This window comes from Oncorhynchus keta, chromosome 5 (assembly GCF_023373465.1).
Source record: "Oncorhynchus keta strain PuntledgeMale-10-30-2019 chromosome 5, Oket_V2, whole genome shotgun sequence".
Classification (NCBI taxonomy): domain Eukaryota; kingdom Metazoa; phylum Chordata; class Actinopteri; order Salmoniformes; family Salmonidae; genus Oncorhynchus; species Oncorhynchus keta.
The window spans coordinates 32,590,926-32,615,479 of record NC_068425.1 but is presented as its reverse complement, the minus strand read 5'-3'; the positions used below and the strand labels follow the sequence as shown (position 1 = coordinate 32,615,479).

Here is a 24,554-nt window from a genome sequence, read left to right as displayed (position 1 = left end):
CATCATATTTGGTGGTGAGTGGAAACGCCAAACGGATGCCTCAGATTCATACATCCGGTGAAACATATGGCTCATTGTTCTATCTGTGGCAACGTGCTGGAAATCCTGAGGATTTCATTGATTGATATAATTGAAAACACAGTGCTTGGCTGTTATGTAACAACATGAATTATGGCATGTTATTATGTATTTCTTGTTTTTAATTTCTCAATAAATGTATCATACCCCCCCAATTAAATGTTTTTTTTATATAAGAATATGAATCACTTATTGTGCACATGCAATCTCAAATAAGAGATGCCCTGAATTAAGAAGGTGCACTTTTGAATCTAACATAGCCTTGAACTGTCACATAAACATTAATGGACCCCCACACTAAAGTTTATTCCATCCTGTGATTTTGGCCACTTTGTTCATGTGGAATTTGGTACTAATGGTACATTTCCAGTGTATTCCAGAGGAGGGCACTCTGTAATCAAATACAGTCAACACGGGCAGGCACATAGATCTGCCAGCAGGAGGAGCCATTGCACCACCGTAAACATTCAGCATGACAAACAACTCAAATATGGGCATAATAATAATTACTATAATAATGGGTGAAATATTGTGTCATATTCTGCTGCACAATTGCCGAACAAGTAAATAAACACATCAGATGTATATCTAAACTTTTATTTGTATCGTCTGTCCAATGTCTGAAGATACCATACAGTCCCAATGACACAAGGAGTCATATGCATGCAAAAAATTCAGTTGCTTCTCCACAGTCTCATGTGGATCGAGCACGAGTCGTCCAATTTCATTCTACTTTTCTGCTAGTATTACATAAAGAGACACTTACTAATACAGAATTGATACCATGTACATTACAGAAGAATTTCATATTTTTTACGTGGATATACAAGTTTGGAGTTATATGATACAGTATCCCTGTCCTGTCGGCAAATGATTGATAAGTTATTATAGCAGTACAACATTGTGTTCAGTTTTTACTGAAGTAATAAAACTGTAATTGTAGATGAACCTCTTGTAGAGGACGGGTCATGGTGAAGCAGAGCACCGGTAACCAACAAGCTACTCTGACAGGCTGGGTTCAAACCCAGGTGTCCAATGCACCACAAGACTATGTTAGCCCGCTAAGCTAAAACCTTGGCAATAGCTTGGGGAGCTAATACAAGTCTTCAGTGGAGATTATGGCATGCTACAATATGGGTCTGATCTGTTTTGTGAAGTAACTACGTGTACTGTCAAGTGAACAGAAAACTGGGCCAAACATATTCCCTTTACCCCAATCACAATTTGAGAATATTCACACAACAAAAAAGTTTGTGTTTTTTTTACAAAGAACACATGTAATTTGCAAAAAGGTATAACGAGTCTCCCAATTTCTCTAATGAAATATGTTCTTACACAGAGGCATTACACCAAGAGACAAAACAACCAAAGCAAAATATTATAATGATACCAGAACTAAACAAATATAAAATACGTACATAACAAAATAATGGAAGATTCAATGACCTTGTTTTCAGACTGTACTGTGTGGCATGTGCAGTGTAGGTATATAAACATAGCAGCCAGGTTTACAGTCTCCGTTGCAGAGAAATCAACAAAGGGTTTTGGTCCATAGTAAGACCTTAGATAAGCCAGTTAATATTATAATAGGAATGATGAAGCACTTCTAGTTATACGACACAGCACCTATTTTTTTAGACCACTCCTGTCTAGTACATTAAAATGAACAGAATATTTATCCCACCGAAGAATATACACCAAGAATAATATTATCAGACTTATGAAGCAAGGAAGAAATAATCTGAGCAGCGGAGGCTGGTGGGAGGATCTATAGGAGGACGGGCTCGTTGTCATGGCTGGTATGGAATAAATGGAACAGTATCAAACCAGATGTTTGACTCGTTCAATTTATTCAATTTCAGCTATTATAATGAGCCCATCCTCCTATAGCTCCTCCCACTAGCCTCCACTGCATCTGAGTCATGTTTAATTTGGTCAATGACATTACAAAACTGAAGCCCTGGTTTCGACCTAAACTACTTCAGGGCTACGTTCAGGAGGCTAGTGTTGAATGTTGTAGGCAAAGGTTGAATGTTGCAGATAGAAATGCAATGAATAGAGCTTACATGATTCTCTCCTTTATGTCAGAGAAAAATGTTTGTTCTTCATGTATATAACATACGATCTGAACGTTCTACAATATTGTGCCCAGCTGAACATGCCCCAGGCTTTAGGATGGTATTCTTTAGGAATAATGTTCTATTTAGAAACACGACCACATCGGCCAACAACACTTTGATATCACCCTTTTGGGTTTCAATAACACCTTTGGTTCCAGTTTAAAAGCGAGCGACAAATGAACGGCACAAGATCAATTAATACTTGAAGCTCTATATTTGATTTGTAGTTTCTTTTTATTGCACTTGTACAAGAAGTGACCAGTAAGCGCTTTTAGAGCGGTGAGGGGGTCAGAAAGTGCTGTTTTCTCCAGATTGTTGCTCTCTTGCATACGGACTATTTCCTGCAACCTGTCACCTGACCTCTCTATGTGACATCACAACTGGACAACTGGACAAGTCAATATGGGTCTTGTAATTCATTGTTATTAACTACTTCACTGATTCATTTAATCATAATTATTTGGATTCGTAGCTTTGCGTACTTTTGTTTTTTCCATGTATTAATTGCAGACATCTTTAGTCACTCTGAATAGTGAGTGGATGGCCTGAAGAGTTTAGGGGTCTTCAATATCCAGGAACTCCTTCTTGGGGGGTGCTATCCCCCTGTACCAGGCACAGGACCCATCGCTCCTATTGATACAGGCAAAGTGTTGGGCCTGGGGACCACTGTGGCTCTTTTCCATCACCCAGTCCGTCCACAGACACTCCTCTGGGGCGCTGATCGTACAGGGGATGGAAGTGCAGCGGATGATCTGTGGATCGGAGCAGAAAGAGAGAAAGACCCAGATCACCGACTGATCATTACCCCAATTCTCTAGCGTTTGCCAATGTGACCAGAGTAATCTTTTTAAGAAAATGTGCTGTGTAAATATTGAACAAAACTGGTGTACTGTAATATTCATATAATTCCCATCAAACACACCCACACACACCTTGCACTTGCAGCCACTCTCATAGCGTTGAGTCAAACTCTTCTTTTGCGTGGCACTCATGGCCTCCCAAGACTCAATAAAGTCACACAGTGTTACATGCATGGTTCCATCCGTCTCCAGCTTGCCTGCAGACAGAGGAGATAGTGAGTCTATGTCCCATAGAGAAAACATACTGATACAGACAGGAACACTGGAACTCTTCGAGTGGGTAACACTTTATAATAACTTGAATAAGCATTCATAAACTATTTATAACTAGTGTACATAAATACTTCAAATCAATTCATATTTCAATATTTATAAACATTTATAAGAATGATAAAATGGTTCATTCATAAGCATGTATAACATTTGTCATGATTCATTTAGAAATCTGCAGTTCCAACAATAACAAAGCAGACACCCCGCCACGGTTTGGGTAACAAGCTGAGGGAAGGGCTGAAGAAACGGAACCACCCTCAAATTCATAGACAGAGCTATGGATGCAAACACTGACCATGCATGTGATTCAAATGAAAACAAGCTTGTATTTTGGGTTATGATGGGGTACAACAGTTGAACTAAAGACATTACTAATAGACAAGCTATATTCGTCAAGAATCAATGGCTATACATCATTCATTTAAAAACAAACATTGATTTAAAAAAAATTATTATAAATTAAAACCTGAAGTTGTACCAAAATGTATTGTTCTAAAGTACTTGTTTTCTCATACAGCATGCAGTCAGTGGAATGGTCAGTGGGATGGTCAGTGGGATGGTCAGTAGGATGGTCAGTGGGATGGTCAGTGGGATGGTCAGTAGGATGGTCAGTGGGATGGTCAGTAGGATGGTCAGTAGGATGGTCAGTGGGATGGTCAGTGGGATGGTCAGTAGGATGGTCAGTGGGATGGTCAGTAGGATGGTCAGTGGGATGGTCAGTAGGATGGTCAGTGGGATGGTCAGTAGGATGGTCAGTGGGATGGTCAGTGGGATGGTCAGTGGGATGGTCAGTAGGATGGTCAGTGGGATGGTCAGTAGGATGGTCAGTGGGATGGTCAGTAGGATGGTCAGTAGGATGGTCAGTGGGATGGTCAGTAGGATGGTCAGTGGGATGGTCAGTAGGATGGTCAGTAGGATGGGATGGTCAGTGGGATGGTCAGTAGGATGGTCAGTAGGATGGTCAGTAGGATGGTCAGTGGGATGGTCAGTAGGATGGTCAGTAGGATGGTCAGTGGGATGGTCAGTAGGATGGTCAGTAGGATGGTCAGTAGGATGTCAGTAGGATGGTCAGTAGGATGGTCAGTAGGATGGTCAGTAGGATGGTCAGTGGGATGGTCAGTAGGATGTAGTCAGTAGGATGTAGTCAGTAGGATGGTCAGTAGGATGGTCAGTAGGATGTAGTCAGTGGGATGGTCAGTGGGATGGTCAGTGGGATGGTCAGTAGGATGGTCAGTAGGATGGTCAGTAGGATGGTCAGTAGGATGCAGTCAGTGGGATGGTCAGTAGGATGGTCAGTAGGATGGTCAGTAGGATGGTCAGTGGGATGGTCAGTAGGATGTAGTCAGTAGGATGTAGTCAGTAGGATGGTCAGTAGGATGGTCAGTAGGATGTAGTCAGTGGGATGGTCAGTAGGATGGTCAGTGGGATGGTCAGTGGGATGGTCAGTGGGATGGTCAGTAGGATGGTCAGTGGGATGGTCAGTAGGATGGTCAGTAGGATGGTCAGTAGGATGGTCAGTGGGATGGTCATAATGCTGTAAGCATTTATTGGTAGTTGAACCAGTACTGGCAATAGATCTTGGTAACATAGTGAGAACCGCACCTGTGAAGAGATACTCCTTGTTGCCGTTGGTTTCCAGAGTAACCCCACAAACGGCTGAGGAGGGTGCAGTGAAGATGGCGTCGATATCCCGGTCAGGACCTTTGAACATCTATCCAATCACAAGGAGAGGAAGAGAAGGACCTATCAAACATGTCCATATGCAGGTCTGAACTTCACTGACTGCAGAAAGCACCTAATAAAAAGTCTGTTCATACCTTGATCTGTTTGATGTCGTACTTGATCCTCTTGATGGTGTTGCCATAGACGTCATTACCAGCCTCAACCACTTTCTTTCCAACCACCTTGGCCCTGATCACTAGAAGAGCGGAAGAGAGGGAGACATGTTTTAACTCTACTGAAATAATCTATTTCCGTTTTACTGGTCAGTCAGACACTGATGGTTTAAGGGTGTTATGGGATGGAAGAGAACAACAGTAAAATGCTTTATAGACCCACGTTTTTACCGTCCGTTCAGACTGTGCATAAGTGTAGACTGTTTGGGTGTAACATATTGGCGAGGTTTTGCTCCCAAACAGATGAAAGTCTGGTTCCCCTCCTGGTCCTAGATTCCTCTGGTCGTTTGCTTCTCCTTTAATTCAACACACCTGGTTTAACTATGCTGCCCTGTCTTTAATTCAACACACCTGGTTTAACTATGCTGCTCTGTCTTTAATTCAACACACCTGGTTTAACTATGCTGCTCTGTCTTTAATTCAACACACCTGGTTTAACTATGCTGCCCTGTCTTTAATTCAACACACCTGGTTTAACTATGCTGCCCTGTCTTTAATTCAACACACCTGGTTTAACTATGCTGCCCTGTCTTTAATTCAACACACCTGGTTTAACTATGCTGCCCTGTCTTTAATTCAACACACCTGGTTTAACTATGCTGCCCTGTCTTTAATTCAACACACCTGGTTTAACTATGCTGCCCTGTCTTTAATTCAACACACCTGGTTTAACTATGCTGCCCTGTCTTTAATTCAACACACCTGGTTTAACTATGCTGCTCTGTCTTTAATTCAACACACCTGGTTTAACTATGCTGCTCTGTCTTTAATTCAACACACCTGGTTTAACTATGCTGCCCTGTCTTTAATTCAACACACCTGGTTTAACTATGCTGCCCTGTCTTTAATTCAACACACCTGGTTTAACTATGCTGCCCTGTCTTTAATTCAACACACCTGGTTTAACTATGCTGCCCTGTCTTTAATTCAACACACCTGGTTTAACTATGCTGCCCTGTCTTTAATTCAACACACCTGGTTTAACTATGCTGCCCTGTCTTTAATTCAACACACCTGGTTTAACTATGCTGCTCTGTCCTTAATTCAACACACCTGGTTTAATATGCTGCTCTGTCCTTAATTCAACACACCTGGTTTAACTATGCTGCCCTGTCTTTAATTCAACACACCTGGTTTAACTATGCTGCCCTGTCTGGTCTGCAGATGGTTCAGGTGCCAACCAGGTGCTGGTAGGAAGACTGAGGCACATGAGTGTTTCATCAGCTGTAATCTGAGAGAGGAATGTGCCTGGCCTGCTCTGAGGAAGCTCGTCAGCAATCTTTTGGAAAATTTAACCAGAATGCACGCATGCGCACAGGAAATCAGTCACACACTAGACGTTGTCACACACTGTCGGGCCCAGGCCCCTCCTCCCGAGCCCTCTGCCCATCAGTCTGGGTACAAGGTGCTGACAGCGACACAAACCAGCCTCTCTTTTCTTCTTTCTCCTCATTTCAGTCTGATTCAGGAGATTTTTAAAGGATTTGTTGTTGGACAAGGAAGGAAGAAATAGGCAGAAAGGTTGGAGTGGAAAAACATGGTCCTTGCCAAACAGATGAACTTCCTCTGTAACGATGTTAAAGTTCCCTCTATTCCACAACTGTCTGTCATCATTAGGACCAGTACACCACATAGATGTACTTGTTGCTTTGTCACTGGAATTACAGTTTGTTTTTGTTTTGCAGACATCCTGATCCAATGAAATTACAGTAGACTTTTGTTTTTCTAATAGCTGTACCAGCTACTTAAAGGGGACACTACACTCCGTTGTCAGAGTTTGCCAGAGGTTTACAGACCTTAAGATGGCTCCACATCCCCTGCAATCGGTTCGGCAGAGCCAACTACTCCTCAACCAAAAATACATTGAAAAGATAAGCACCACAAATACGGAAATGATATATGTATATACGTGTATTTATGGATCTACACAATATATAGCCTGGGATGTGTATTTATGGATCTACATAATATATAGCCTGGGATGTGTATTTATGGATCTACACAATATATAGCCTGGGACGTGTATTTGTGGATCTACACAATATATAGCCTGGGATGTGTATTTATGGATCTACACAATATATAGCCTGGGATGTGTATTTATGGATCTACACAATATATAGCCTGGGATGTGTATTTATGGATCTACACAATATATAGCCTGGGATGTGTATTTATGGATCTACACAATATATAGCCTGGGATGTGTATTTATGGATCTACACAATATATAGCCTGGGACGTGGACTTTCCTCAACACAAGATCCCTTTTGAGATAAAAAAGAAATACATCTGCCAAACTTTGACTTTAGAGTGTAATATCCCTTTAATATGAACATCTCTTCTATTGGTTTTTAAAACCACAACTGTACCACTGCCTAGCAACAAACAAAGGGCAGTGTGGAAAACGCTGCTATGAATGAAAGATGAGGTTCACCTCAGTGCAGTCCAGCCCTAGCTGCATTCAGCTGTGAATCAGACTGGAGACTAATGTCAAACAGATGTTTACTTTGGGTTCAGTCGTCCAATTCCCCAAGGTGGCGACCGCAGGTACGGCTAAGAACAGTCTTTTAGGGAATTTATACTTTGTCTAAGAAGTATGAAGCATGTGCCTTAATTGGATTACAATACGGACCGAGAATAACATTTCCTTTTAAGGTTTTACAGAGTCAAACTGTTGACAGGGAGAACGGAGAGGGAGGGACAAAAGAGAACGAGAGAGAGAGAATACTAGGAGATAGGATGTTGAGAGTGATGGAGGAATGTAGAATATCTCCAGGCAGGGAAACAGAGTTAAGGAGTGGCAGGAATTGCAATCATTCTGCAGTTGTGGAATCATCCTCATCACCATTTCATGTGTTTAGAAAGAGACAGGCCAGCAATACCAATACCATATGCTAGCAGTGACATTCAGAGAGAGAGGAGAGAGACAGGGGGGGAGAGAGACAGGGGAGAGAGAGACAGGGGGAGAGAGAGACATGGGGAGAGAGAGAGAGGGGGAGAGAGAGACATGGGGAGGAGAGACAGGGGGAGAGAGAGACAGGGGGAGAGAGAGACATGGGGAGAGAGAGACAGGGGGAGAGAGAGACAGGGGAGAGAGAGACAGGCCAGCAATACCAATACCATATGCTAGCAGTGACATTCAGAGAGAGAGGAGAGAGACAGGGGAGAGAGTCAGGGGGAGAGAGAGACAGGGGAGAGAGAGACAGGGGAAGAGAGAGACAGGGGGAAGAGAGAGACAGGGGGAGAGAGAGACAGGGGAAGAGAGAGACAGGGGGAGAGAGAGACAGGGGAAGAGAGAGAGAGAGACAGGGGGAGAGAGAGACAGGGGAAGAGAGAGACAGGGGGAGAGAGAGACAGGGGAAGAGAGAGAGACAGGGGGAGAGAGAGACAGGGGGAGAGAGAGACAGGGGAAGAGAGAAGCAAGAGAGAAGCCAACAGGATCGACAGAGAGGGAGAAGTCAACTAAGATCAAGTTCATAGTCAGGAAAAAGCACTAAACTCTACCCAGGCTGCATGGTTTGCTGTGTGCATCAGAACAGCTCTGAGAGGGCAGCCCTCGCAGTCATACAGACTCTAACCACTGGGCACACACTGTTTGAATCAACATGGTTTCCTCGTCCTTCCAATTAAATGACATTGAACCAATGTGGAATAGAGATTGAATTGACGTCTGGGCCCAGTGGGTAAGGTCTACACACAGTCTCACTATAGTCTACACACAGTAGTGGGAAAAGTACCAAATTGTCATACCTGAGTAAAAGTAAAGATACCTTAAAAGAAAATGACTCAAGTAAAAGTGAAAGTCGCCAAGTAAAACACTACTTGAGTAAAAAGTACATTATTTTCTTTAGGAATGTAGTGAAATAAAAGTTAAAGTAGTCAAACATATAAATAGTAAAGTAAAGTACAGACAACAAAGAAAACTACATAAGTATTACTTTAAAGTATTTTTACTTATGTACTTTACACAACTGTCTGCACACAGTCTCACTATAGTCTACAAACAGTCTCACTATAGTCTACAAACAGTCTCAGACGGAAGCACAGAGCACCTTTTCTCTGAGGCCACACACACACACACACACACACACACACACACACACACACACACACACACACACACACACACACACACACACACACACACACACACACACACACACACACACACACACACACACACACACACACACACACAGTGATCCTTGCAGAATGATCGACTCACACACACTCCCTCTTCCCCTCTGTGTTCCACACTCTGCCATTCTGAAACACACAGCTGCTAGTGTTACAGCCCCATGGACAACCAGTGTAGGGAAACCCTCCTGCTCCTCCAGGGGGATTGGTGGTCATCCCCTTGACCGGTGTGCAGAAACAATCCTCACTGGCTGAGCAGGAATCAGACACCGGACACTTCTGCTTCCCTCCGATGGTAAAGTAAGTCAGGTGGAATGTTCCAAAGGCACCAAGCAAGGATATATCGACTGACTGGACTGTGGAGTGACACAGTTGTGCTGCGTCACCTGGATTGGTGGACAATGCTGTCGGTCTGAAATGCACTGTGAAACTAGTCTGCTCTTGGAAATGAGATGTGGGTTCTGTGTACATGGCTAATACAGTACTCTCCTCATGTAATGTCATTTTTTCATTTTGTCAATTTGGTATTTCCTTTTGAAAATACACTAACATGATTGGATCGTGACATGTAATGTCCCTCTCCATTGAACCTGAGCAGATCATGAGTCCTACCATTTCCCCATTTCAACTCCTAACACCATCCGATTTTCCAATCACCAAACCTACGAAGAATGAACTGAGAAAGTCCAGAAACAAACTAATACATTTAATCTTCCTCAGGTTTAAATCCAAATGGTTTAACCTCTATCTGCCACATGTATGTCTAACAGTGGGGATAAAAACACACCTCCTGTCTGAATGACCGGATGGTTACCAGTAGCCATCAGATTCATTACACTATAGAGCTGCTGGAACAGTGGGGCTGCTATTGGACGTCTCACAGTGGTTGTATGTGTCCCTTGGGGCCATTTGAGGCTGTGTTTGGTTGACACACTACATCAGTGTAATTGGATGGGAGATGTGATGCATGTTACAGTCTGCTCTCATTGGCCCTGTGCCATAACAACAGTGTACACTGTGTAGTCAACAAACACCACGCTCTGCCTGGCCCCCAAGGGGAGCCGAAATGAGGTACCACCATGCTGGAAGGGGGGTACAGGCAGCACAGTATGGATGGACACTGAAAAGGGCACTCAAAAAGATAGGACTTAAACAAGGCCTTGATAAAAGCCTGTTGACAGATGTTCAAGGAGGGTAGATTTACCAGGAAGTGGCTGATCATAAACCAACTCCTTGTTCACTCTGACTGTCCCCCCTAAACTGAGTTAAAGGGTAACACTTTACAATACGGTTACGGGTTTATAAAGGATTTATAATCATATTCATTGTTGACTGTCAATTAAACATTTTACAAGTCATTAAAAAGTTAGAACTCCTTGATTAAAATTGTGAGACAATCATTCAAAAAAAGGAACACAAAGGGAGCACTCAGTTATGGCTCTGGAAACATCTGACATTTGTTTTAGGATTCCAGTTACCCATTCAGTGTTACATTGTAAAACAGCATTTCCAAAACACTTTCCATTTCAAGTTCATTTGTAATCTATGGGAAGGCTAAACTACTCATCCTAGTAACTTTCCCAGACTACTATGCAACTCCACCGTGCAGAGGTTAAACCTGGGAGGGTCCACTGAATGATGATTATGACTAACATGGAGTGTGTGGTGTGTGTTCATTTCTAACCAGAGTTGCACACCAGTTGATTTGCGCTCGGTCTCAAGATAAAATCATTATAGGAAATACCAATGTTACCTGAAAACAGTTGACCCATTATAGGAAATACCAATGTTACCTGAAAACAGTTGACCATAGATAAAATCATTATAGGAAATGCCAATGTTACCTGAAAACAGTTGACCATAGATAAAATCATTATAGGAAATGCCAATGTTACCTGAAAACAGTTGACCATAGATAAAATCATTATAGGAAATGCCAATGTTACCTGAAAACAGTTGACCATAGATAAAATCATTATAGGAAATGCCAATGTTACCTGAAAACAAGATAACCAAAGGCTGTGAAAAGACAAGAATAATTATCTGGCAGGCTGCAACAAGATCAGGAGTGGTTGTGGAACAGAGTGTACTTTCTTTCACAAGCAACAAATAGACTAGTTGGGACACTTGCTTGGTCATCAGCAAACATTTTAGAACAATATGCAGATGGAAAAATGTCCATGCATGTCATTTAATTGTAGAGGAGGAGAAGGGTTCTGGTTCAGCCAGCGGCCGACAACTCCTGCTCTCTATTCCTGCTCTCTATTCCTGCTCTCTATTCCTGCCCTCTATTCCTGCTCTCTATTCCTGCTCTCTATTCCTGCTCTCTATTCCTGCTCTCTATTCCTGCTCTCTATTCCTGCCCTCTATTCCTGCTCTCTATTCCTGCTCTCTATTCCTGCTCTCTATTCCTGCTCTATATTCCTGCTCTCTATTCCTGCTCTCTATTCCTGCTCTCTATTCCTGCCCTCTATTCCTGCTCTCTATTCCTGCTCTCTATTCCTGCTCTCTATTCCTGCTCTCTATTCCTGCTCTCTATTCCTGCTCTCTATTCCTGCCCTCTATTCCTGCTCTCTATTCCTGCTCTCTATTCCTGCTCTCTATTCCTGCTCTCTATTCCTGCTCTCTATTCCTGCTCTCTATTCCTGCTCTCTATTCCTGCCCTCTATTCCTGCTCTCTATTCCTGCTCTCTATTCCTGCTCTCTATTCCTGCTCTCTATTCCTGCTCTGTTTTCCTGCCCTCTATTCCTGCTCTCTATTCCTGCTCTCTATTCCTGCTCTCTATTCCTGCTCTCTATTCCTGCTCTCTATTCCTGCTCTCTATTCCTGCTCTCTATTCCTGCTCTCTATTCCTGCTCTATTCCTCTATTCCTGCTCTCTATTCCTGCTCTCTATTCCTGCTCTGTTTTCCTGCCCTCTATTCCTGCTCTCTATTCCTGCTCTCTATTCCTGCTCTCTATTCCTGCTCTCTATTCCTGCTCTCTATTCCTGCCCTCTATTCCTGCTCTCTATTCCTGCTCTCTATTCCTGCTCTCTATTCCTGCTCTCTATTCCTGCTCTCTATTCCTGCCCTCTATTCCTGCTCTCTATTCCTGCTCTCTATTCCTGCTCTCTATTCCTGCCCTCTATTCCTGCTCTCTATTCCTGCTCTCTATTCCTGCTCTCTATTCCTGCTCTCTATTCCTGCTCTCTATTCCTGCTCTCTATTCCTGCTCTCTATTCCTGCTCTCTATTCCTGCTCTCTATTCCTGCTCTCTATTCCTGCTCTCTATTCCTGCTCTCTATTCCTGCTCTCTATTCCTGCTCTCTATTCCTGCCCTCTATTCCTGCTCTCTATTCCTGCTCTCTATTCCTGCTCTCTATTCCTGCTCTCTATTCCTGCTCTCTATTCCTGCTCTCTATTCCTGCTCTCTATTCCTGCCCTCTATTCCTGCTCTCTATTCCTGCTCTCTATTCCTGCCCTCTATTCCTGCTCTCTATTCCTGCTCTCTATTCCTGCTCTCTATTCCTGCTCTCTATTCCTGCTCTCTATTCCTGCCCTCTATTCCTGCTCTCTATTCCTGCTCTCTATTCCTGCTCTCTATTCCTGCCCTCTAAAGACTAACAAGACAGGCACTTCAGTGGGATCCACAGGGTTGGACATCGAGGAAGACATTGAGAAGAACCAATGAAGAAGGGATGAAGAGGGTAGGAACTAGGATTCACCTGGAATGACGTTAAGGAAACTGATCTGAACTGGGTTTGCTGGAGATACACTGTTGAGGCTCTTTGCTCCACTAGGAGCTAAAATGATTAAGTCAAATCAAAAGAAAGACAGTAAATTACCATTTAGCAGACACTTTTATCCAATCTAATCCTCATTCCATATACAGTATACCATTTAGCAGATGTTTTTATCCAATCTAATCTTCATTCCATATTCAGTATACCATTTAGCAGATGCTTTTATCCAATCTAATCTTCATTCCATATACAGTATACCATTTAGCAGATGTTTTTATCCAATCTAATCTTCATTCCATATTCAGTATACCATTTAGCAGATGCTTTTATCCAATCTAATCCTCATTCCATATACAGTATACCATTTAGCAGATGTTTTTATCCAATCTAATCTTCATTCCATATACAGTATACCATTTAGCAGATGCTTTTATCCAATCTAATCTTCATTCCATATACAGTATACCATTTAGCAGATGTTTTTATCCAATCTAATCTTCATTCCATATACAGTATACCATTTAGCAGATGCTTTTATCCAATCTAATCTTCATTCCATATACAGTATACCATTTAGCAGATGTTTTTATCCAATCTAATCTTCATTCCATATACAGTATACCATTTAGCAGATGTTTTTATCCAATCTAATCTTCATTCCATATACAGTATACCATTTAGCAGATGTTTTTATCCAATCTAATCCTCATTCCATATACAGTATACCATTTAGCAGATGTTTTTATCCAATCTAATCCTCATTCCATATACAGTATACCATTTAGCAGATGCTTTTATCCAATCTAATCTTCATTCCATATACAGTATACCATTTAGCAGATGTTTTTATCCAATCTAATCTTCATTCCATATACAGTATACCATTTAGCAGATGCTTTTATTTTATTTAATTTAGCCTCTATTCCATATACAGTATACCATTTAGCAGATGTTTTTATCCAATCTAATCCTCATTCCATATACAGTATACCATTTAGCAGACTATTTTATCCAATCTAATCCTTATTCCATATACAGTATACCATTTAGCAGATGCTTTTATCCAATCTAAACCTCATTCCATATACAGTATACCATTTAGCAGATGCTTTTATCCAAAGCGACTCAGTCATGTACCCATACATTTAATACGTATGGGTGGTTCTGATAATCGAACCCACTATCCTGATGTTGCAATTGCCATGCTCTACCAACTGAGCTTGCTCCCTCCGCAGCAATGCCAAATTCATCAATCCACTCAAACCAAACAATTAGCTGTCACATCAAGTGTTCCCCATTGTGTCCCTCGATCATTTTGGAGAATCTACTAGGAATGAAATCTAATGGTTGTCCATAAACTCAACAGGAACTGTCCTCAGGGAATTGTGTGTTGCATGTCATCACACCTCTTCACTAACTGAAATATAAACCCATAAATCTGGTTTATGGTACATTTCTCTGAAACGTCAAGTATAGCTGCTCATGATGTAGTGCTGCCAAAGACCCTCAACCGTCCTGTCTTACCATACTGCACAGGACAGATGGCATCAGACCTCATCCGTCCTGTCTTACCATACTACACAGGACAGACTGCATCAGACCTCATCCGTCCTGTCTTACCATACTACACAGGACAGACTGCATCAGACCTCATCCGTCCTGTCTTACCATACTACACAGGACAGACTATATCAGTCCTAAACCGTCCTGTCTTAACATACTACACAGGACAGACTGCATCAGTCCTCAACCATCCTGTCTTACCATACTACACAGGACAGACTGCATCAGTCCTCAACCGTCCTGTCTTACCAAACTACACAGGACAGACTGTATCAGTCCTAAACCGTCCTGTCTTAACATACTACACAGGACAGACTGTATCAGTCCTCAACCGTCCTGTCTTAACATACTACACAGGACAGACTGCATCAGTCCTAAACCGTCCTGTCTTAACATACTACACAGGACAGACTGCATCAGTCCTAAACCGTCCTGTCTTAACATACTACACAGGACAGACTGCATCAGTCCTAAACCGTCCTGTCTTACCAAACTACACAGGACAGACTGCATCAGTCCTAAACCGTCCTGTCTTAACATACTACACAGGACAGACTGCATCAGACCTCATCCGTCCTGTCTTAACATACTACACAGGACAGACTGTATCAGTCCTAAACCGTCCTGTCTTAACATACTACACAGGACAGACTGTATCAGTCCTAAACCGTCCTGTCTTAACATACTACACAGGACAGACTGTATCAGTCCTAAACCGTCCTGTCTTAACATACTACACAGGACAGACTGCATCAGTCCTCAACCGTCCTGTCTTACCAAACTACACAGGACAGACTGCATCAGTCCTCAACCGTCCTGTCTTACCAAACTACACAGGACAGACTGCATCAGACCTCATCCGTCCTGTCTTACCATACTACACAGGACAGACTGTATCAGTCCTAAACCGTCCTGTCTTACCATACTACACAGGACAGACTGCATCAGACCTCATCCGTCCTGTCTTACCATACTACACAGGACAGACTGCATCAGACCTCAACCGTCCTGTCTGACCATACTACACAGGACAGACTGCATCAGTCCTCAACCGTCCTGTCTTACCAAACTACACAGGACAGACTGCATCAGACCTCATCCGTCCTGTCTTAACATACTACACAGGACAGACTGTATCAGTCCTAAACCGTCCTGTCTTACCAAACTACACAGGACAGACTGCATCAGTCCTAAACCGTCCTGTCTTAACATACTACACAGGACAGACTGCATCAGACCTCAACCGTCCTGTCTTACCATACTACACAGGACAGACTGTATCAGTCCTAAACCGTCCTGTCTTAACATACTACACAGGACAGACTGTCCTCAGTCTTACCATACTACACCAGACTGCCTGTCTTCTTACCATACTACACAGGACAGACTGCATCAGACCTCATCCGTCCTGTCTTACCATACTACACAGGACAGACTGTATCAGTCCTCATCCGTCCTGTCTTACCATACTACACAGGACAGACTGTATCAGTCCTCATCCGTCCTGTCTTACCATACTACACAGGACAGACTGTCTCAGTCCTCATCCGTCCTGTCTTACCATACTACACAGGACAGACTGTATCAGTGCTTGAAGTAGAATGAAAAGGTGCCGGTCCGCTTTAATTTCACAATGCCGGTATTCATGTTTTACAGCGACTAACCTAGAGGTGTCGATACTCAGGCAGTTAAATTCTGGTAAAGTGCTGGTAAGCCTGATGAACACTGTCCCAATTCAAGCACTCGTCTGCGTTAGTTATCCGCTCAAGACTTCAAAAGCATGGAAATATCATCTCACTTAGTAGAATGAACAACCGTTAGCCAACCTATCCACGTGATAAACAAACAGCCCAGCCAAACCCTGAGTACATAAGGAGCTGTTGTGATGTCAAAGCTGGTGCAGATTTTGCTTTGGACAGAAAAGGATGTGGTTTTAATGGTATCGTCTGTTGACACAGCTTGCAGCAGGGCCTGTCTTCAGAGCAGAAACCAGTCAGCCTACTTTTTTCAGATCCCAAAAGGTTTGCATTCCTTTTCCCAAAATGTCTCCATAGGTACACACCCCTCTAACTAGAAGCAATACGAGGCAGTGGACTGCTTGGTCAAATGCATGACTGGCATAACATCTGATCGTCGAGCAGCATCGAAGGGCTCCGTAACCGGTCAGCCCTGACGGGAGGATTTCAATTCATGTGGATGGAAATGGATTTGCTTCTGGTCAATCCCTTCTCATGATTGAATAAACTGTCTGGAGATGCCAATTAGAAGAAGACTTCCAGTATATTCAGTACATGGCGTTGTTATCGCAGTAGTCCACAAGGAGCGAACAGGATATCAAGTCCGTACACTTCAGTACATGTCAGACAGACAATGAAATACTCCACCCCTGGAAATGACTGTACACCTCTGCCTAAAGACAACAAAAGGTACCAAGTGGCCTTGGTGGTCTAGCAACAGAACATACACCTACCAGTGTCAGCATGGGTTCAAATGTCACCTGCTGCCTGTGACATTAGTGATGGGCGGGGTCGATACAGTTACATACCGGGACACCATTTTTTTATGATATATTGTATCGTTTTGACTATATCGCAATATTATTTTTGCGCTAGTTGGCTGTACTTGCACCAAAACACCAGTGTTTTCAGCACTTTTATTTCCATGACTGATCAAACCTAGTTTTCTCACGGCTCTCTCTTGTCCCTCTGCAGAAGACAAATGGTGAGCAATATTTTTGGAGCATCAAAACAATAAAATCACAGTATCGAATTGCAATTACATACAGAATTGTGAAAATCGCAAAACGTATCGTATCGGCACCTAAGTATGGTGATAATATTGTATCACAACGTCCCTGGCAATTCCCAGCCCTGTGCGACACACTCGCTTCCCATCTTTCCTACTCCCCCTACTGGCCTCTGTTCAGTAGAAGACAAATACTGAAGCTCCTTTAAAGAAAGTGACCGAAGCCGCCGTCCACCACACCAACCTACAATGGACCACACGGAAACTAGGTTGACACAGTGTCATTCATGCCAGTCACCTCTACTGAGAGGGCAGGAGGTCCCAAAATGAACCTCTTGTGTTAAGAAATGCGATGTATCCTGAAGACAGGGACCAGCACCAAACTAGTACACCAGGCCAAATGAGGTCAACTCTGAAGCAGGCCAATGATTTACTTCATCAGAATGGTTTGTGTATAAAAATACCCCTTCATCATAGCTTAGCTCGTTAATGGCATCGGGAAAATTACAAAGAATATTGTCTGGTTTTCAGTGGTGAAAATCGACCAAGGAATTTCCAGAGATGAAAAGTCCTTCCAGAGGTTATGGGTTTACACAGCTGGGTTTTAAAAGGCAGTGTGTGCCAGAGACTTTCTCAACAGGTTCAGATGCTTGGTCGTGCTCTTCACTGGCCCTCGATTTCCTCATTTCCATCAGACGGGATGACAAGGCCATTGCAATGTCACCACGTTGCCAACTTCAAGGCATCGTTGTGCAATAGCAAAGCAAACAGTGTCCAGTGTTCTCATACTAGAAACCGTTGACAGGTCATGGGTCAATTCCGTTTCAATCCAGTCAATTCAGGAAGTAAACTACAAGCACTAATCTTCCTCAAATTGGAATTGCAGTTTACTTTCTGATTTGACTGAATGGAAATAGGATTGACTCCAACCCTGATTCACAGCCTTTTAGAGTCAATGAAATGAAAGTGCAATGAAAAGGCCGTTGTACTTTTGACTTTAAACCTAAACCTTATTCTGCTGCACTAATCTCTTAAACAGGATTGTGTTTCTACATCAAACGAGCAAAACGACAACATAGGAATAAAGTGGAATCATATTACACAGGTTCTACGCCCCTCGCATATTTTGTATTTATTTTTTATTTAACCTTAATTTAACTAAGCAAGTCATTTAAGAACCAATTCTTATTTACAACGACGGCCTACCCTGGCTAAACCCAGACAATGCTGGGCCAATTGTGTGCCTCCCCATGGAACTCCCAATCACGACTGGATGTGATACAGCCTGGATTTGAACCAGAGACTGTAATGATGCCTCTTGCACTGAGATGCAGTGCCTTAGACCGCTAGATTCGGGAGCCCAGGGGCTACAGTCCATTACAGATTACAAAGGAGGACCCAGGAGTGATCTGCCCAACTATGCCTCTCTACCAGACTAACTCAACGCATTTAACACACGCTTCGACAATAACCACACCATGCGTGAGGCCCCAGAGGACTGGGGGATCTCGCTCTCAGAGGTCGAGATGACAGCTTTGCACACTCTTGACATAATAATAGAAAATAGTACAAACAAAGAAAAAGCCTTGAATGAGTAGATGTGTCCAAACTTTTTCACATCTAATCATCAAGAGCTTTAACAGGCTGGTTATGGCACACATCAACTCCATCATCCCAGACCCACTCCAATATGCATACCGCCCCAACAAAGTCATAGACGATACAATCTCATTTGCACTCCACACTGCCCTCACACACCTAGGCAAGAGGAATACCTACAGTACCAGTCAAAAGTTTGGACACACCTACTCATTCAAGGGTTTCTTTATTTTTACAATTTTCTACATTGTAGAATAATAGTGAAGACATCAAAACTATGAAATAACACATATGGAATCGTGTAGTAACCAAAAAAGTGTTAAACAAATCAAAATATATTTCATATTTGAGATTCTTCAAAGTAGCCACCCTTTGCCTTGATGACAGCTTTGCACACTCTTGACATAATAATAGAAAATAGTACAAACAAAGAAAAAGCCTTGAATGAGTAGATGTGTCCAAAATTTTGATTGGTACTGTATGTGAGAATGCTGTTCATTGACTACCACCATTCCCGTCACCAAGCTTAGGACCCTGGGACTGAACACCTCCCTCTGCAACTGGATCCTGGACTTCCTGATGGTTCGAACCCAGGTAATGAGGGTAGGCAACATCACCTCCGTTACCCTGACCCTCAACACAGGGGCCCCACAGGGGTGTGTGCTTAGTCCTCTCTTGTACTCTCTGTTCACCAACGACTGCGTGGCCGTGCCTGACTCCAACACCATCATCAAGTTTGATGACAAGCCGACGGTGGTAGGCCTGACCACCAGCGACGATGAGACAGCCTACAAGGAGAAGGTTAGTGACCTTGGCGGTGTGGTGCCAGGACAACAGCCTTTTCCTCAATGTCGGTAAGACCAAGGAGCTTGTTGTGGACTACTGGAAACATGGGGCTGAGCTTGCCCCCATCCACATCAACGGGGCTGCAGTGGAGCGGGTCAAGAACTTCAAGTTCCTCGATGTCCAAATCACTAAGAACTTAAATTGGTCCACACACGCACGCGCACAGTCATGAAGAAGGAGTGACAGGGCCTCTTCCCCCTCAGGAGGTTGAAAAAGTTTGGTATGGGCCCTCAAATCCTCAAAACACACACACACACACACACACACACACACACACACACACACACACACACACACACACACACACACACACACACACACACACACACACACACACACACACACACACACACACACACACACACACACACACACACACACACACACACACATAATTTATGCTGCTGCTACTCTGTTTATCATACATCCTGATGCCTAGTCACCAGCACTCTATACATATCTACCTCTATCACTCCAGTATCCCTGCACATTGGACATATGGTATTGGAACTGACTCTGTATATACTGTACTGCAGCTTCTTACTTTCTCATGTTCATCTTACGTTCACCTTATGTTATTTTTAGTACTACATTGATACTGAATACTGCATTGTTGGGTTTAGAGCTCGCAAGAAAGGCATTTCACTGTCCTTGTGCACATGCTATTAAAACGTGAAACTCTACGAGCTCTGGTGCCATTGCAACCTATAGCAGAGAAACGGTGGAATAAGTAGAATAAGTAAACTGCTGTATATATACACACCACAGGCTGAGCCAGCTCACAACCATGAAGAAAGTCCCTAAAAAACTGTATTTAAACATCAAGACAAGCCGGTCACTGTTTAGAGATTCTCGTTAGCATAAGTTAGTTATGTAAAGACAAGTAACCCAAACAGGCAGTGGTCTGTACCTGATCAAATCAGAAGAGAAAGAGGCCCAGAAACAGATCCTCGTCAGGGGAAACCAAAGGTTTGGCCTAATATGACTAAATCAAATACAATTTGATCAAATACTATTTTATTGGTCGCAGACACATGTTTAGCAGATGTTATTGCGGGTTTACTGAAATGTTTGTGTTCCCAGCTCCAACCGTGCAATAATATCTAACAATTCACAACAATACACACAGATCTAAAGGTAAAAGGAATATTAGGATGAGCAATGTTGGAGTGGAATTGATTCAAATACAGTAGAAGTAGTGGGATTCCCTGGTTCTTTAAAGAACATATACAGTCATTAGCCTTCAGGCCGGACGTGGATGCTGTAGTACATTCTTAGAAAAAGAAAAGTGCTATCTAGAACCTAAAAGGGTTCTTCGGCTGTCCCCATAGGAGAACCATTTAAAGAACCCCTTTTGGTTGCAGGTAGAACCTTTTTGGGTTCCAAATAGAACCCTTCAAACAGAGAGTTTTACATGGAACCCAAAAGGGTTCAACCTGGAACCAAAAAGGGTTCCCCTATGGGGACAACCAAAGAAACCTTTTGGAATCCTTTTCTCTAAGAGAGCACTGGGTTGTGTTCACAAGTCATGAAACTGAAGAAACCTTTTGGAATCCTTTTCTCTAAGAGAGCACTGGGTTGTGTTCACAAGTCATGAAACTGAAGAAACCTTTTGGAAACTTTTTCTCTAAGAGAGCACTGGGTTGTGTTCACAAGTCATGAAACTGAAGAAAACTGTCTGAAACGGGGAGGAAGGTCTACTACCTAAACTTGACAAATAAGAAACGCTCATTTTCTTTTTCCGTTACACAACGTTTCTCTACGGTGGCCTAATGAACATGAGCGACGCTGCCTGGACCTCACACCAAAGCCCATGTTTCCCAGATTCCATTTGCACACAGGCTAGCAGTAGTAACTATACAGTAGTAATAGTGGCTGCAGTGGAAGGAATCTATCATCTGTAGTGGTTGTTCTGGTGGTTTGGGCTGGACCAGGGTAGAACCCGTCCAGGGTTCTAGAGGTCTTAATTCCACTCTTTTACCTTTAGATCTGTGTGTATTGTTGTGAATTGTTAGATATTATTGCACTATTGGAGCTGGGAACACAAGCATTTCGCTACACCCGCAATAACATCTGCTAAACATGTGTATACGACCAATAAAATGTGATTTGATTTGATAGAGTAGAAGGTCCCAGAATAACAGTTCTCAGTCACAACACAGTGGATTGTGCTACTCGACTCCCAACATCTTGCCTGTTCATGGTACACTTTGATGACCAATGCAAGGATCTGGCCAGAGAACCATCCATAGTAGAGCTCACAACAAACAGTATTTACCCACAATGCAGTACACAAGCTTTGTTTATTTGTATCTGCCTGTATGGATGTTAACATCACAACAGCAATGACAGCACCTTTGAAAGAACAGATCACTTTAAATGGATACATTTCAATCATATTTTGACCTTGTTAAATCCACTATGAGCCAGGCATAGGTCAGTCACATTCCACAGAATTAACAACTATCCTGTGTTTATTTCACAAAGACAGACGCTGGAATATTCTTAGCTGGTTGTGTTTGAGAATATCTCCCTTCATGTGACCCCAAGGTGATTTAAATTATCTGGAGAAGAACATGGGTCTGAGTGTCTGGTACAGTAGCTGCTGCTATAAGACTACTCTATAGAGGGCACAGTGTCTGGTACAGTAGCTGCTGATATAAGACTACTCTATAGAGGGCACAGTGTCTGGTACAGTAGCTGCTGATATAAGACTACTCTATAGAGGGCACAGTGTCTGGTACAGTAGCTGCTGATATAAGACTACTCTATAGAGGGCACAGTGTCTGGTACAGTAGCTGCTGATATAAGACTACTCTATAGAGGGCACAGTGTCTGGTACAGTAGCTGCTGATATAAGACTACTCTATAGAGGGCACAGTGTCTGGTACAGTAGCTGCTGCTATAAGACTACTCTATAGAGGGCACAGTGTCTGGTACAGTAGCTGCTGATATAAGACTACTCTATAGAGGGCAGTGTCTGGTATAAGACTACTCTAGAGCATCAGTGGGACAGGAAAAAGAAAAAGGAGAGAGAGAGGAGGGGGGGTTGATGGGTTCTCTCTGTAAAATGTCAAGTATGTGAAGTATTGGATAATTTCATGTTGAATTGAACATTTGTTTTGAACAAAGTGCTGTGTGTGTACGTGTGTGTGGTGTGAGAGAGAGGTCCACCCATCACCATTCCCTCTTGTATTCCCAGTATGTTGTAAATAAAGCAGGCCATCCATCTTAAATAGTGAAACAAATGAACTGTCAAAGATGATTGATATAACCTACCACTATTATTTGATTGTCATAATAGTCTACACCAAGAAGTCTACACTACAACTGAGTGCCTTGGGCTAAATGTAGGAAAATATTCATTTTACATTTTGGTGTATATCATTTAGCTTTTGGACAAATAACAATGAATCTGAAGGCATACTGTAGGCCTATAGCAACATAGAACACTTGGTGTAGAAAACCCACGGGAGGGCAGCTATCCAGGAACACGGTTTGAGAACCCTGGCTGAAGCCCGTTTTACTGTTGCATACTTAATTATGCAAATAATTGTGTGAGAATACGTAAATATAGGCCTAATGATCATGGCATGAAAATTATACAAAGTTACAACGACCACAGACAATTCTGTATGATGCGCAAAAAATACAGTGTAGTAGCCTGTCTTGCTTGATACAGTGTAGTAGCATATCTATCAACATGTGAAGAGAAACAAATGTTGCCAAAATTGCTTACCGACGTCTGCATTGCAAAAAGCCTGTTGAGGATGCGCAGGGGAGCAACTGCAAGCTTCTGCGATGTCTTCCACCCGCCAGAGGAACAGGACGACCAGAGTAATGAAACAACTGCTTATGGACCAAGTCATTTTGGAAACGAATTATTCTACTGTCGACTGTATGAACAAATCTATCAATCTATCGCGTGGAGGGAAAATGTTTACCCCACGGCAGCTAAAGAACAGAAACACAAATATATATTCAGTCCCAAGCTTTTCAGGTCGTGAAGTCGATTGTTTCGCCAAATATCACAAAAGGATCGCACTAATGAAAGTGTGACATGTAAACTACACTAGAACATTGCTCTTTCCCTTCTAGACTGTTCCAGACTGACAGACACCTAGAAATGTGTTTTCCTTGCCTTTTATGGTGGGCTGTGAGCTCCTCCCCCAGTCAGGACCAAACCAGTGGCAGGCAGGCGGAGTATTCTATAAAACAGCAGATTCATGTTGAATGAGCTCTAGTAACAATGAGGTCGCTTTTCATCAACAGGCTAGGCTTACATAATGTGTCTAAGAGTCTAGCTGACATTATGTATATCTTTATATGTAGGCTATGAAGTCTCAGTTTCCATACCTTATGTATCCTCATGGCATTATCTAAATATGTGACTTGAGTAAAGGTTGGATTTAGGCCTAGGCTACTCCTAAATAACAAGTCACTAATTCCAAACATGTACTATCTGATGTCTACAACCTTTTAAAATAACGCCTGCTCTTGTCATGTGATTTTCTATAAGCATTTATCCACAACTGTTGACCAACTTTGTTGTACTTTTTCCCAAGTTCAAATATCTCTCAGTGTGCTTCCACAGCCCTGTGTTATTACTGTATAGTGAGTAACAACACAGGGCTGTGTTATTACTGTATAGTGAGTAACAACACAGCCCTGTGTTATTACTGTATAGTGAGTAACAACACAGCCCTGTGTT

General features: G+C 42.6%; 1 protein-coding gene and 1 long non-coding RNA gene across 5 annotated transcripts; both read right to left on the bottom strand.

Annotated features, from left to right (window-relative positions):
- Nucleotides 1-661: 661 nt before the first annotated feature.
- LOC118372799 (metalloproteinase inhibitor 2-like) lies at nucleotides 662-23,980 on the bottom strand. The gene is made up of 5 exons (XM_052519635.1): nucleotides 23,583-23,980; nucleotides 5,149-5,249; nucleotides 4,934-5,042; nucleotides 3,131-3,255; nucleotides 662-2,950 (listed from the first exon to the last, which is right to left on the bottom strand). Exons 1-5 carry the CDS (start codon nucleotides 23,710-23,712, stop codon nucleotides 2,753-2,755), a joined length of 663 nt encoding a protein of 220 aa, XP_052375595.1. The 5' UTR covers nucleotides 23,713-23,980; the 3' UTR covers nucleotides 662-2,752.
- On the bottom strand, nucleotides 5,256-12,216 carry LOC127930163 (uncharacterized). 4 transcript variants are annotated; one of them, XR_008137086.1, is made up of 4 exons: nucleotides 11,160-12,216; nucleotides 6,318-11,119; nucleotides 6,007-6,240; nucleotides 5,256-5,928 (listed from the first exon to the last, which is right to left on the bottom strand). It is a non-coding gene; the product is annotated as an uncharacterized LOC127930163 (long non-coding RNA). The 4 variants fall into 4 exon arrangements; XR_008137085.1 differs by having other exon boundaries at nucleotides 5,256-6,240; XR_008137087.1 differs by having other exon boundaries at nucleotides 5,256-6,240; nucleotides 11,211-12,216.
- Nucleotides 23,981-24,554: the final 574 nt, after the last annotated feature.

What these genes read in the sequence shown, in the direction of transcription:
- LOC118372799 (XM_052519635.1), bottom strand. Translation starts at nt 23,712, where the DNA reads ATGACTTGGTCCATAAGCAGTTGTTTCATTACTCTGGTCGTCCTGTTC. An exon ending in ACGACATCAAACAGATCAAG is followed by an intron (nt 5,043 to 5,148) that starts GTATGAACAGAC and finishes GTGATTGGATAG; the next exon opens with ATGTTCAAAGGTCCTGACCG. An exon ending in AGAGTGGCTGCAAGTGCAAG is followed by an intron (nt 2,951 to 3,130) that starts GTGTGTGTGGGT and finishes TCCGATCCACAG; the next exon opens with ATCATCCGCTGCACTTCCAT.